The sequence below is a fragment of the Podarcis raffonei genome, chromosome 10 (assembly GCF_027172205.1).
Source record: "Podarcis raffonei isolate rPodRaf1 chromosome 10, rPodRaf1.pri, whole genome shotgun sequence".
Lineage (NCBI taxonomy): Eukaryota > Metazoa > Chordata > Lepidosauria > Squamata > Lacertidae > Podarcis > Podarcis raffonei.
Window position 1 is genome coordinate 43,946,807 of NC_070611.1, and position 15,313 is coordinate 43,962,119.

The 15,313-nt window shown below is 43.7% G+C and overlaps 1 protein-coding gene and 1 long non-coding RNA gene across 3 annotated transcripts in view; one reads left to right on the forward strand and one right to left on the reverse strand.

The window, feature by feature from the left end:
• Positions 1–3,771, forward strand: part of EMP1 (epithelial membrane protein 1) — a 30,268-nt gene extending 26,497 nt beyond the window's left edge. For both annotated transcript variants that reach the window (XM_053405896.1, XM_053405895.1), the window contains exons 3-5: positions 1,533–1,641; positions 1,762–1,902; positions 3,039–3,771. In XM_053405896.1, the coding sequence (XP_053261871.1) occupies positions 1,533–1,641; positions 1,762–1,902; positions 3,039–3,199 (411 nt within the window). In that variant the 3' untranslated portion in view covers positions 3,200–3,771. The remainder of the gene's footprint in view (positions 1–1,532; positions 1,642–1,761; positions 1,903–3,038) is intronic.
• The window catches only part of LOC128422193 (uncharacterized), a 56,837-nt gene that overhangs the window by 26,767 nt on the left and 14,757 nt on the right, over positions 1–15,313 (reverse strand). The window lies entirely within an intron of this gene.

Sequence of the window (15,313 nt, forward strand, 5' to 3'; positions counted from 1 at the left end):
TGGATTCAGATCATAACCCTCATGGTGCGGCATAATTTCCAGATACTTCTTTATTATTTATGCATTTATTTAAAATATTTATATACTGCTTTTCTATTAAATTATCCCAAGGGGCTTTCAATAAAAAATTCATCGCAGAACAATAACAATCCATCACAAATAATAAAAACTTCTGTCCAAGCTGGCATCATACAGATGATTCATTTGGAGGACTGTTCATGAGATGTGCCAAATGATCTTCTCAGAGCTTCTGAGTAATCATTCCTAGAGTGGGGGGTGGGGGGTGGGGTGAGCTAATCTGTGGTCATCTACAGATGTTGCTGTATTTCATCTCCCATCTTTCCTGATCATTGGCTATTTTGGCTGGGACTGATGATGGGAGTTGGAGTCTAACAATGTTTCCCAAGCCTTTTTGAATCTCACACCAGTCAGCTGAAAGCCACACCTTACTTTTCCTCCTAGCAAAGTATTTGGCGACATCTCCATCATTTCTGACCCACGGAACTCTGCTTTTTATTATTATTTTCCTGTCTGTTTGCTACTATATTAAAAATTTCTATTCTGCTCATATTATTGACTCTACTTTTGTGATATTTTTTGTGTGCTTAACTTCACATCAGTATTTGAGCAGAATGTACCTAGGGGTTGGCTAGGTTGGCGCCTGGCAGGGGCACAAGTGCAAGGCCACCCATCCCCACACCCCCTGGCATGCTTCTCTGGGTGAGGTATGCAGGCTCCTCTGCGCATCTTGGCGGAGGAATTGGGTCACTGGCATGGGTCATTGCAGTAGCCGTGTGGGATCTCCTCCCCAGTCAACCAGTGGTGCTATTAGAATTGTGAGTGGAGTGCCCAGTGGAGCTTGGAGGGAAGAAATATGAAGAGAGCAGGTGAGAGTTACAGGAGGAGGAAAAGGGGAGGGAGGGGGCAGAAGGGAAATCAGTGAGCGGTGTGAGGGAGGCAGACAGGCAGATAGATGGACCAATTGAAGAGGAGGAGGAGGAGGAGGAGGAGGAGGAGGAGGAGGAGGAGGAGGGGAGGTGGAGCAGAGCACACCTGACCTCAATGGCTGTGGATGAAGTCGCTAGTGGAGTGTGAAAGGTGAAAAAAGCAAACTTTTCCATTTCTGGTCCATGATCTCTCCTGGCTTCAGAGGTGCTGATGCAGCTCCTTGCCAAGCATGAAAGGGAGCCTAGGTACACCTCTGAATTTGACTGAACGATTCCCCTGCCCCTGTCACAAACAGTTTGAATGAGCAAAAGTTCATACATGTATGCACATTTTCCATGTTGTACACTGATGTCAGATTTCTGGCAGTATAACTCAGAAACCTTTTTGTTGCGAAAAACAAAAAAAGAGGCAACCATTTTTGGATATAATAATAATATAAATCACAATACCTTGTGAATAGTGACACTTCTAGAAGGGCATTGCTGAACTCGCCAAGGTTTTCCTTTCTAGATTTAGCCTGGCAAGCTGCTTTTCTTGAAGGGAAGCAATAAAAAACATTCACATCTCTTCTGTTTTGCTTTTAGGTCTGGATGGCAGGTCAGGTTCAATCGGGCATAACAAACTCCTCAGGCCTGTGGCTTCAGTGTATAAACGGAGTTTGCGGGGATCTTCGTTTTGAAGAAGACGACCTCAGTAAGGGTCCATTTACTTTCATCTGAGTAATGTGCACTGTTTGAAACAACAGTCATGTATTTTGACAAGGACTGTGACTTCACGTTCACACCTTTTTCTCTCTCTTCCGTGTGTCACTAGATGCACTCAAGGCAGTGCAAGCCTTCATGATCCTCGCCATCATCTTTTCCTTTGTCTCCCTGGTCATGTTTGTGGTGCAGCTCTTCACAATGGAGAAAGGAAAGCGCTTCTACATGACAGGAGCCATTATGCTGGTTTGCTGTAAGTGAGGCACATGCAGAATGTGCTGCTTTGTTTTGTTATGCTCTCACAGGAATTGTGAATTATTTCCCATGGGCTCAAGTTGGTTACAATTAGGGAAGCTTGAGGAATTTGTTCTTTGGAAATTTTGACCTGATCTATGTCCTCTTTTGCCTAGGGGTACAGGGTCCAAAATTTAATTGCTGGCCACACATGTATTAAAATTTGAACTGGTGAAGTTTCCCCCGTATTTCAAACTAGAAAAAGCTTAACCTATGGAATTTCTGCCTGCATAAAAACCCTTCTTTCCCCCAGTGCCAACCCTAAACCCAAAACTTGACTACAATCTTGTACTCATCTACTTGGGAATAAGCACAATTAAAACACAAAGAGACTTACTCCTGAGTCGAAAGGAATACCATTGTTCTGTCAGTTAACTATACAGTATATTCTTAACAAGTGCCTTGGCTTTAGCTACTGCATAGCAGGAGACACGTCCAAGCCTCTTTGCAAAGTTTTCACCTTTTGCATTTGCCATGCCACAGGGAACAACTTAATATCCACCCACACTTACTGTGTGCTGGTATTTCCAGGAAAGAACTTCTAGGGAGTACAGTACCTGATCTTAGATTAATCCACAACAGTGCACCCTGTCTTACTGGGGGGAAAGGAAGTGCAAACTACAAAGATTCTAAGAACTAGAAAATTATTCAGAAGCAGGAAAAGTGAAATAAAAGGGGAAAGGAAAACCTCAGGTATTCCTATCTCCTGCTGACTAAACAACTGACACATAAATCACAGCACCTACTTCACTACTTAGCTAAAAGTATTGCAAGGCAGGAGCAGTCATTCTGGCTGATTTCACAGAAATCAGTTAGAAGGGTACGTGCACATTTTGCCTCATAACTTTCTTTCTACGAAGGCTAGAGACTTTTTGTATGAAATGAAAACTCAGAACCTGGGCTCCCTTGCTGGCTGTGTGCCTGGTACATAAGTGCCTCCTGTACATGCCTCTCCAAGTAAATTACTGAGATAATCATGGGGCAGGGGGTGCTATTCATGATGATCTTTGGGCTAGAAGCAGAATTCATGTTGAAAAAGAGTCACTTGTGATCATTTGGATGGACCAAAGGTTTATTCTTTCTTTTGCTCCACAGGGCTGTTCATTCTGATCTCCGTCTCCATCTACACGGCCCGATTTCCACAATACTTCAAAAGTAGTCTAGACCACCACGGCTACTCCTTCATACTTGCCTGGATCTGCTTCTGCTTCAGTTTCATCGTTGGGATTCTGTATCTTGTGCTCAGAAAGAAATGAGGGGAGCAGGGGAGAAACTGGGAGGGCGGATTGGAAATATGGGGGGCTTGTGGGAGGGATGCGAAGTTGCTTTGCTATGAGAACTGTTTGCCCAAAGACATGAATCCATACACTGCTCACCTAACGTGCCCAATCACAGAAATAAATCAGGGAGAGAGGGGGAGAGATTGAGCAGTAGACTTTCCACTGTCACGGATCCTGACACCAGGAATGTGCTTGAAGAACCAAATAGCCAGATCTTATCTCTTTTCTCAGAAACTAACATGTGCATCCCATCTTAAAGGACCTTGACGTTCTGCCTCACTTCAGAAAATCTGGAAAAGTTATAAGGTGCAGCTTTCTTCCTTAAATTTTAGCAGCTATGATATGCTTCCCAGTGATTTCCACTGGAGAGAACATTCCCACTCAATCTAGAAGGTGTAGTGCTGGGACAAGGGCTGAGCATGTCAGGGACGCTGGGGCAGAACCCTGCCTCCCTTTTCTTGACATGCAAACGACACACAACGTAGGCATGCCTTGACTGACATAAAGCCAAATCCCAGCATTAAAACCACTGCAAGCCACTTTTTTTTTTAAGACACTTCCATCACCATCTCATTTCCCCAGGAACAGACTTGCTGCTGCTGAGGAGATCAGAGGGGAAACAACCAGCAGGGAATGAAAAGAGGGGTGAATGTGGGTGGCAGAAGGTGGGACAGGGGAGAGGAAGGCAGGCAAGGACCTTAATTATGTGGAATAGAGTTATTAGGGCTCTGATGAATGTCGTTAGAGTGTGACTTTCCATTAGAGCCCACTGTGTACCTATTTAACACAGCTGCACTAGGAAGATCAGATGGAGCCCCCATGTTGCCACCAAATGGTTAGGTCTGTGATGTGTGTATTCGACAAGCAGTAAGTTTGAAAGGTCTGCTTGCAGTCAGATCTTTTGAGGCATTCAACTTAGGCTCATGGGACCAAGCACCAAATTGGATTTTATTTCTTTTCATCTATAGGCAATAGGCAACTTTCTCTTGGTTGTCACATAGAATAGGGTTGGGGGTTGTTTTTTAGAATAGGGTTTTATAATATCAGACTTGCCTTGGCACTATAATGTATACCTTAGAAAAGCCTTAAACTAACTATCACCCGTTTATTTCTTTGCTGCTTTTCTGCGGTAAACCATGCCCACGGCAGCAGACCTTGCACCCCACAAGAAATGTTGCATATGACTTAGAGCAGTGCTCCAGACACAGGATTCTGCCTAGCTGAATGGAATCGGAGAAGGGCCTTCACTCTGTTGTGTTGGTTTTAATTCCTCACTCCCCGCCCCCATGCCATCATCTCATATAAAATCTCCCAGGGCATGAGAAGTAGTTCAGCTAATTAAATGTTGCAAACAGAAGGCCAAGCAGGAAATGGAAAGAATTATTATGTCATCGTGACTGTCTGCATCAGGGTTTTCAACCCTTTTGGTCTTGCCATTTAGATCACTTAGGATAATGCGTGGAAACTATGAACGTTAAGAGGCTGTCGCTCTCACTGCCTTGCTCCACTCCAGTCACGTGAAACGGGGAGAGACAAATTCAAGGCTGCAAGTTTAGTATCAACAGTATTTTTCTTCTTTCTTTTGTTACATTCTCCCCCCATGTACAACTTTTGTAATTTGGTGGCTACATCCTTCTATTGTACTTGCTGTTTCTTGAAGTTTGTTTCGTGTGTGGTCTTTGTAAATATTTTGATACAACCATTCCTAACTGTAGGGATATATTAAAGACAAAAATGACAACAATCCAGTTCCCGTTATCAGAAACAAAGAGTCTTGCTGAAATTGATTTCTTTCTCCCATATATGAATGTTGTTGTTTTCCCCTGGCTGCATCAAGTTTGATTTCAAATATGGGCTGGCTGACTATCTGCGGTGGCACGACCACATGGCTGGGTAATTCAGAGGACTGATGTCAGGAGCTAGCAGAATATAAAGGCTAAACCACATGTAGAGTACAGTGGTACCCCGGCTGACGAACTTAATCTGTTCCAGAAGTCCGTTCTTAAACCGAAAACATTCTTAAACCGAGGCATGCTTTCCCTAATGAGGCCTCCTGCCGCTGTTGCCCTTCCACCGTTCAAATTCCATTATTAGACCTAGGTAAAGTTCTCAAACCAGGACACTACTTCCTGTTTTGTGAAGTTCATAAACCAAATCGTTCTTAAACAGGACTGTTCTTAAACCGAGGTATCACTGTATCACTTAAACCAAGGCAACTACACTGTACACCACAGGTCAATGGTGCTGGTCGTGGGGGAGAAACCACAGATCTTTTGTGCAGCATGGAGAATTTCAGGCCTCTAGTCCTTGTGGCTGTGAGGTGAAGTTTAAAATACATTGTGAGAGTATGCCAAAAGCTACAAACCAAAGCAAAGCCAATGTACTGTGTTTTTCAAAACTAATCATTTCAAAGCCTACCTCATGATACTGGTGGACCAAAATCTCCTCAAGATATTTGGGGTCTGTAATGCCTCACTTTTAGTCTCCCCACTCATGTTTTTTGAGGGCCCAGATTTCATGAGTCCCAAGCTTAATGGCTTCAAAGTATTGTGTTGTTAAATAAGAGGTTTCACTCTTATTTTGTAACACAATGCCTTCAATTATGTTGATGTAGCAGTTAAGATACGGAGGTGTTAACCATTCCTTGGTTTTCTATTCAAAACTCCAGGAGGTTTGTTGCTGCCTGTAAGGTAAAAAAGGTAAAGGACCCCTGGACGGTTAAGTCCAGTCAAAGGCAACTTTGGGGTTGCGGTGCTCATCTCTCTTTCAGGCCGAGGGAGCTGGCGTTTGTCCACAGACAGCTTTCTGGGTCATGTGGCCAGCATAAATAAACTGCTTGTGGCACAACAGAACACCGTGACGGAAGCCAGAGTGCACAGAAATGCTATTTACCTTCCTGCCGCAGCAGTACCTATTTATCTATTTGCACTGGTGTGCTTTTGAACTGCTAGGTTGGCAGAACAACGGGAGCTCATTCCGTCACGGGGATTCGAACTGCCAGCCTTCTGATTGGCAAAGCCCAAGAGGCTCAGTGGTTTAGACCACAGCGCCACCCGCGTCCCATGCTGCCTGTAAGGCCCAAAAGAACCAGTGTGCCCTTAAATAATTCAAATGAATTTCATTTTTGGATTATTAAGAGGAGAACAAAAGTCAAATATGGAAAACTGCTGCTTGTGAACCACACCCAAGTTATGGGATTTATTGTTTTGGGCAACAGGGCGAAATCACGGTGGCTATAATTATGAAGGTAACACTTAGTGTTATAAGCAAAAATAGCCTCTAGCATTGTTTTGTAAAGGCTTGTGCAAGAATTAGCCGATGAATTCACATAGTTCTATAATCAGCAGGTTCTCGTGTTTCCAAGGCACAGGAGTTTGCACAAATGGAAGAATGGCTTTGAATTTGCTTCCAAGCTTTCTGAAGGGAACTCAGGCAGCATTCCAGGTTAGGTGTGAAACAGCAGGAGACATCTTCTGCTTCCATATGGGCACCTTTCAATACAACCCACTCAATACCACTGCATGGATCTCCCTTGCTCCACCCACATGCAAAAAAAAGGTTAAATTGCAAAATCTCATATTCGTAATTATAAGGGGTGGTTAATTCTTGGCCCCAAGTGCTCATAGCTCCAACCCTCAAGCTCTTTCCATTGTCCTCAACCCCATCTCCATCTCTTTGCCAACTACCTTGGCAAAAACACTACCTTCTGCACCCCCTGAGCGCTGCGTGTTGAAGCATGTGGTTTCTTGGTTTCTTGGAGAATAAAAGCAACAACACATTCTGAACTGGTTTAAGTGCATACCATTGTATAGATCTCTCCTATGCGATTGGTGCAGACTATCAAATTTGGCAGATCCAGTTCTGGGCAAGGCAATCTGCTCTCATCCACAAAGGTACAGTACAGTAATAATAGTAATAATAATTTATTTCTACCCCACCCATCTGGTTGGGTCTCTCCAGCCACTCTGGGCGGCTTCCAGCAAAAGATTGAAAATATATTAAAACATCAGTCATTAAAAACTTCCCTAAACAGGACTGCCTTCAGATGTCTTCTAAATGTCAGATAGTTGTTTATTTCCTTGACATCTGATGGGAAGGCATTCCACAGGGTGGGCGCCACTACCAAGAAGGCCCTCTGCCTGGTTCTCTGTAACTAGACCTCTGTGTCGGGGTTGAACGATGGGGGCGGAGATGCTCCTTCAGGTATATAGGAATGTATTTTAGTGGAGATTCATGATCTGTGGCTTCCTCAGCAGGATAGAAGGAAACAGAGAAGGAGACAGGCATGCCTCATCAAAGATATATACACAATTAGCATTAGAAGACTGGGACAGGTTTTGGAACAGAATTAGTTAAGAAGACAAGCTCAGGGTGGTAATAGGAAATATTGAAAATATGGAACAAGCCCAGCTAAAGAATAGTGCCTCAAATTCTGTGTAAAGTCCTCACAGTATGTTTAGTAAGAACCAGCCACTCTCAGTGGTCAACTAACTGGTGGCTTGGGGTAGTGAGGAGTAGCAGTGAGAGTTTTATTTAAGGTCATGTGGGCAACATCTGGCTAAAGCTGTCAGTAGTGAGGCTTCTGAATTTCATTGGGAGCCACCTTACTAGTAGTGGTCTCTGGACAGGACTTTAGGGCACAGATTCATCGCCCTACTCTGGGCCCTAATGAGCAGGAGGGCTCCAGATGCAGCAAGGCTGACTTACCACATGTTGAAGTAAGTGCCATCTAAAGAGGGGTGGACTGAGGTGTAAGGCCATTAAGTCCTAAAATTACCTAAGTGCACCACACTAAACCCTACCTTTCCCTCTGATAGCCTTGTCTGCTATCCTGCATTCATGATGTTTAGAGAGAGAGAGCTGTTGAGATCAGAAGAAACCTTATGGGAGCTGCCCTCAGAATGAAAGTTTAAATCTGCATACACACCATACATTTAAAGCACAATTAACTCACGTGGCACCCCCCAAAGAATCCTGAGGACCGTAAGGATGATCTGTAGCTCTTTGAGTAGTAAAGTATAGTTCCCAGGCAGGTATTCCAGCTTGGGAAAATGCACACAGAGTACTTGTGTTAGAGACACATTTCCTCTTGCCAGGCAGTGATTCTAATCTTCTTAAAATTATCATGGGCTACAACCTGTCAGCAAACTCACTAGTCATTTTGTTTGGCTACGTAAAGGACTTCATCCTATAAGAAGTCATGGAAATAGCCTAAGTATTAATAGCTGCACATAGGACAATTTGCTCCTCCTGGAAAACAATACCAAGCCCCTACATTGGACGAGAGGGTTATGAGTGTATGGGATTTAGTAAATATGGATAAACTAACAAATATAATCAGGGTAAGCGAGAGTTGACAAGCTAATATCTATCTACTAAAAAATGGAGTATGTTTGTGATGTATTGGTGTAATAATTCACAAGAAGATATCCAACCACATATACTGGTAGAAATCTCGTAAATACCAGCATCGGAATATATAACAATTATTTATGAATGAGGAATGTATAAAGACTCCCTCTAATTTTTGTTCCTATTCATTTATTAAAGTTCCTTGTTTTTGTTGTTTTAGATACCTATGCATGTGCATATGGGTGTAAATTCTCTTCTGCTTCATTTTAATGTTAGTATCTAATTTATCTAATTTTGAAGCTTGCTGCATTAGTTGTATAATCAGCATAATCATTTTTTAAAAAAACCATAAGAAAAGAACTCACCTTCCTAAGGGAAATGATCTTCCAGTGTACCCCATGTTTATAGGTACTAATCACATTCTCAGTCTGTTTGTTGCCTAAGTTCTTGCCAAGCAACATGGTCACCAGCTGCATGCAATGTATGTAGTTCAGACTGAAGATGGGGATATCAAATGTCTGGATGCTTCTTCCAGGAAAGGCCCCTCCATGCACCTTCAAAACTACTACATCAGATGGGACGCAGTGCTACAGTCTTCTCCCTCCCATGCTAGCTTTGTATCTTCAGAGTGGTTTTGTGTTTCTTAATGTGGGAAAGCATTCAGATAGCGGATTCCATAGCTGCAGTCTCAGTTGGTACAATCCATCCCATGAAGCTGCTGATAATCTAGACAGGCTCTTACAATCCAGTTCTAAGCATGTTTATTGCAGTGGGACTGATTTCAAAACAAGTATGCTTCATTTCTAAAATGCCGTGGCACCTTACTTTAAAACACTGGTCTTCAGCTGGTAGGTCTGGACCCGCTAGAGCAGAGCTTTCCAAACTGTGTGTCGTGACATGTTAGTGTGTCCGCTGCAGTGTGTAGGTGTGTCACATGAATGCTCCCCGTGCTCCTTCCAGGGCTGGAAGGGGTTAATTTAACCTATGGTTTGCTAGTAAAACAGAATGACTGTTTTGTGAAATGATGCACGTCTAAAAAGTGTGTCACCAACATGCAAAGTTTGGAAAGCTCTGCACCAGAGGGTCCAAGCCCTGATCCAAGGTGGGTTATAGAGGAGCACCATACAAATATATGGTAAAAGATTAAGAAACAGGTCCCCAAGTGCATGTTTGGGTTAAAAGTGAGACATAGATCTGGAAAGGATATACAGTGGTACCTCGGGTTAAGTACTTAATTCTTTCCGGAGGTCCGTACTTAACCTGAAACTGTTCTTAACCTGAAGCACCACTTTAGCTAATGGGGCCTCCTGCTGCTGTCGTGCCGCCGGAGCACAATTTCTGTTCTCATCCTGAAGCACTATTTCTGGGTTAGCGGAGTCTGTAACCTGAAGCGTATGTAACCTGAAGTGTATGTAACCCGAGGTACCACTGTATATACCGGCATTGAATTATTTTTGTATATTATGGTCCAGCCACTACAGGAATTGCATAGTGAAGCAGGGATCCTGAAGATTTAATAATTTCTGACCTACAATTTCCAAATCAGCGTTCCTCCTTCAAGTGCATCAGGGCAGGACCTGTGCTCTGTTGTTTTCACACAATGCCACTAGAGGTCAGGGGAAGACTAGCAATCGTTTTTACCACTGATCAGTAACGTTCTGGTTTGGATTTGGCAGGTAGAAGCCAAGGAGCTCTGCCTTGACTGCCAATTACTGTAGAAACTGGCAACCTGTACTTCCTTCTGCAGTCATGTCCAAGGCTGCACATGCTTTGCTAGTGACCTTGAAAATGAAGGAACCTGTGTGGCTGATGCACCAGAGACTGCTTTGTGGGAGGCAGAATTGGAGGGTGTCCTCCAAATTTCCAGCAAAAGCACTCAAAGCATACTAGAAGTCTTCAGAACATCCTCCCAGGTCTTCCATGCAAATGCTGAAGCACCACATCTTCAGATACAAGGCAAGCACATCAGAGTGAACAGAACCACATGGGAAAGAAGGAAGAACATTCAGCTGATACTACTCTCTTATATCTAACCAGCAGGAATACAATCGACAAGAGGCTGCTTTAGTTTTAGTGTTGGTGCTCATGCATTTCATGAGGTAACTGTGATTGATCAACCCAAATAACCCAGAGCTCTTCATACATGCTTAGGAATAATGATTCCTTATATTTTGAACACTTTAAGGCTGGTTTTGTAACCCCACATGAAAAAGACAGTAAAGGTCTAGTGATTACATCAAAAGTTTAGCAGTATTAGTAGTAGAAGTAGGCCCCAGTTCCAAAATGCAGAGAATGGCTGGACATGCATAGCCTCAAACAGGTTGAGGGGAAAAACTGGGGTGCCGTTTTCCAGGATCCAAAATGGCTGCCATGCTCTTGTGCAAATAATAATAATAATAATAATAATAATAATAATAATAATGGGATGTCCCTGTTTTCCTGGCACAGTTGAGGGGTATGGCCAAGGCTTCCACTGGCAAGACACCCAAGGTCAACTATTGACCTGGCTTCCGGAGAGAATATTACAGAAAATGTCTAAGAATAGCTGAGAGAGCCATTCTAGTATTGTGCCCATCATGAAGGTCACTGGGTATTTTGGGGCCAGTCACTTTCTTTCAGCCTAACGTATCTCACAGGGGTTGCTATGACAATAAAAGGCGGGAAGAGCAGCATGTATACTATCTTGAGCTCCTTGGAGGCAAGGTGGAATAGACATTTAATACAAACATACACAAACCCACTCTCTTTCCTCCATCTCCTTTATCATCCACAGAGAAAATGGCCCCTTCTCTTTCTTTCTTCCATCCTGCCTCTTCTCTTATACCAGGATGAAAAAAGGGGAAACATAGAACAAGCAGCAGCAGCTGCCGGCCCTCCCCGCTGCCCCACGCTTAAGCCTAGGAAGAAAGAGGGTGAGTATTGTGAAACATTCATTGTTCAAATGCCACTCGGTCTTTTGGCGAAAGAAATATAATGGCACACCTAGCACCTAACCTGTTACATTGTTTTATACACACACACACACATCCCACCGCTGCCCCCTACTGCCATCTCTTTCATCCCTTCACGTCCCTCTGCCCCTCCAAAAAAGATTCAAATATTCACTGTACAAAAGCCAGCACCTATGATTAGATAAGCCACTCTGGCTGCGGTCCATTCAGCCCACAATTACATGCACTTAAATCCCACTCATTCCAATGGGAGTTGGAATGTGAATAGCTGTGGGCTGGATTACATTCCTCCTGTTTTCATCAAAATGATGAGCAATCACTGAAGCCAATGGCAGTTATGGGGACATGGTGCAACCAAACACCAGATTGATGAGTCAGGCGCTGCAATTGAAGTACCCACATTTGGCAAATGAAAGAATCCCAGAATGTGCCCTTTTAAAGGATGCAGCCACGATTCAAAAATACTTTATTCCCCCCCCCAAAAAAAACACCTCCACTTCACATGGCCCAGGAAAAATCTGCAGTTATTCTGCAGTAGTCTATGTTGGATATTTACTGTGAGGTGGGAGCCCCGTGGCAAAACGACATTGAAATCACAAAGGGAAACAGCATCATTTTGAAGTATTCATTACTTCTTCGTGACCCATTTGCCAGTGATCAAAACAAAGAAAAATTGTTATTTTTAGTGTTCCTTAAGGGTCTAAATGAGCATTTTACAGAGAAGCAAGTCATGTGAGCTGCTGAATTGGTAGCATGCTAGTCTGTTGCAGTTGCCAATGGAAACCTTTGATACATTTACAGTACCCAGAACCCCTTTCCTCCGGTTAGGAAAGTGAAATGCTTTTTTAAAATGAAACTGCAAATTGCACTTTTGCAATTCCATCTTGAAAGCTTGCAAATGACAGCCGGGATTAAAATTACAAGCAGAATTTCAAAAAGCCTGACAATGTGTCGATTCACGACCTTCTGGCAGCTACATCCGCTTCTTCAGCCCCTCGATGTCCCTGTGGCGACTGAGAGGAGTCACCGCCAGCCAAACGGGTGTGTGGCCTTCCCCCCCTCTCATTTCCCTCAGTGAAATTCTCTGCTCTGTTATCTACCGCCTCTAAAGTCATCTCAGTGGGCTGACTTTATCCTCACATCTTCACATCAATGGATTTATCTTCATCACTGGGGAAGCTGGGATATCGTTCTTGCAGTTTGACAGATTAAGAACTGAGGCTTGGAGAGATTAAAGATTTCCAAGCCTTTATACCTGATTCTCCCTCTATCAGCCATTGTGCAGAAATAAGAAGTGCAAGGTTAATGGGACTACCTCGGGGAGGGGGGGAGTATCAGGCAGCCTATTTGAAATGCCAATGTACTCCACTTCAGCCAAAGTGGTTCAAGAAGGAGGGCAAACCTCTTCTCCCCCTCCCCAGTACTGAAAATACCAAAAAGCTGCCTTGCATTTAGAAAAAGACAGGGCAGTTTTATGCCAGGCCAGTGGGTCCAGTATAAAGCAGCCCCCAGGAACTTGTTTAAAGGCCATCTCTTAGCTCAGATCCCTAGCTTTTCTTTTCCTTTCCTTTCCGTTTTGCAAACTGGATAAGCTGTTGGGGGAGCCACACAGCAAGCACACACAGCAACCTATTCCATTAGCTCAGGTATGTCCAAAGTCTGGTCTGGGGGTCACTTGCTCCCCCCGGGCTAGTTTCAAACGCCCCCCCCAGGCAATTTTGAAAAAGCAATCTCTTGCGGCCCCCAAGCACCTGCCCACCAAAGCCATTTCCTTTTTGCGGGCTCATCACGAGCTCTCCCCTCTGCGCGGGGGGCGTGAGTAGCCCCCACACCATTAGGGAGTCTCTCCTTGGGTCAACCAATCTGGTTGGTCGGGGGTGTGTGGCTAAATAAATAAACAAATAAATACTACAGTACATGTTTGGGATGTTGATGCTGCAGCGATGGTGGCGGCAGAGGGGTGGCTGCCGCCTTAACCCAGTGCCGGATTTAAGTAGGCTGAAGCCTAGTGCCTCTAAATCTAGGAGGCCTTCCTAGCCATCCCGCTCCCCAGTGGGCAGTCTCCCCTCTCCCAAAATTGCAAACCCAAGACTTCATGCAAGGGCAGGGCAACTCAGGCCCAGCAACTATGAGACTCAGGGCTAGCCAGTGGGGCCCAATTTGAAGCAGTGGGGCGCAACTTGGTTTTTTGGTTTTTTTTGCAGGGCCCCAGTTCACAGCCAAAGTCTTCAAAATCTTATAGATATAAATAAAATCGTACAGCTGTTGCTCATTTATTGCACAAGGTTTAGAGAAGAAACAAGGAAACTTGGGCCTCCCAGATTTTGCAGGACTCCAGCTTCCAATGACCCCAGCCAGCATGTCTTCAGGGATGATGGGTGTTGTAGTCCAACTACATCTGGAGAGAAATTGTCTGCAGAATTGTTTATTCGCACCAGGCAGCAAGTCTGTTTTCCCCATCCATTACGCTTAGGCTGGACGCTATTGCTTTCGAAGTGAGACTTTAAAGCCTATTCAAATAGGTTAAAAAAATATAATAAGAGAATGCTTAGATCAGCTGAGCAAACTGTTTAGAGGTGCAGCTGTGTTTATACGACATGAGCAACAGTTTTGTGTGTAAGTGGGAAGTCAAACTAGCATTTTAAAGCTGGTGGACTTTCCTTATGTGTCTTAGGTAAAGGGATACCATAAGGAAAGGAGGAAAAGTTAAATGGATGGCTGTGTGTTCTATATACCCGGCACTTTCAACACATACAAAAATGTGCCTTTTAAAAGCATAAATTAATTATTTCTAACCCCAAGTGTCTTAAATCATGATTTGTTCCACAAATGATAGGCTAATTCCTAATTAAGATATGCTAATGAGACTGACCATACGCCATCCAAAACCACAGAGTCTGATAAGGAGCTTACTTGCTGCTTCCTAGTGTTTATCTTGCTCTTCCACTCTTTAAGTTTGCATTGGAATCTCCACCTCCCCCCCCCCGCCATCGCCACCCCATTCAATAATGCTGCCGTGTGCTCCCTAATAATTAATTTATGCTGATGGTCTTGCATCTTTGCAGATATCAGCATTAAACAGTTCATTTGAGATACCCCTTCAAAGACAAATGTTGTTCTGTATTACTTAAATTAGAGTTCCCCGGGGAGAGGGGAGTTTCCTCCTAGTTGGGGGGGCACCTTTGTCATCTCCTTCCATTTATATGCTCAATTGTTACTTCTGCAGATCTTCCATCTCCTTTTGTTCCTCTATTTTCACTGGAAGCAAAATTTTCTGGACACTGTAGAAACTGAAGGTCAGAAAAAGAAGAATAATTACATATGTGTCCCCCCCTTTTTTTTTGAAATTTTAAAACAAGGAAGTTCAGGCTTGACCACTTGTTAGAATTGTGGCAGACATAAGGATTTTGTTGCTGCCGCTGCCACAATGACCTGCAGTGCTCTGTCACCTGCATCAAGTTCATTTTAAACCAAAGCAAACTTTGCTGCTGAGAATCAGCAACAAGAGAGCAACTAGGAGCAACTATGCCAGTGGCTAAAGTCATCCTACCATACACACCGAGAAAGTTTGCAGAAAACATCATATTGAGAGTTCTAAAATCTAATGCTCTGATTAGCCCATTATCAAATGGGAAATGTGTCTACTCTGGTGATAATGACCCAGGCAGGACAACAACATCAGTGTAATTTCTGCTTGCTGTGTAGCTCTTAAAAGCATAGAGCCATTTTCCTTTTAAAAAGGGGGGGGGGGAGAGATGGCAATCCTACAAGAAAGGAGGGGAAATAT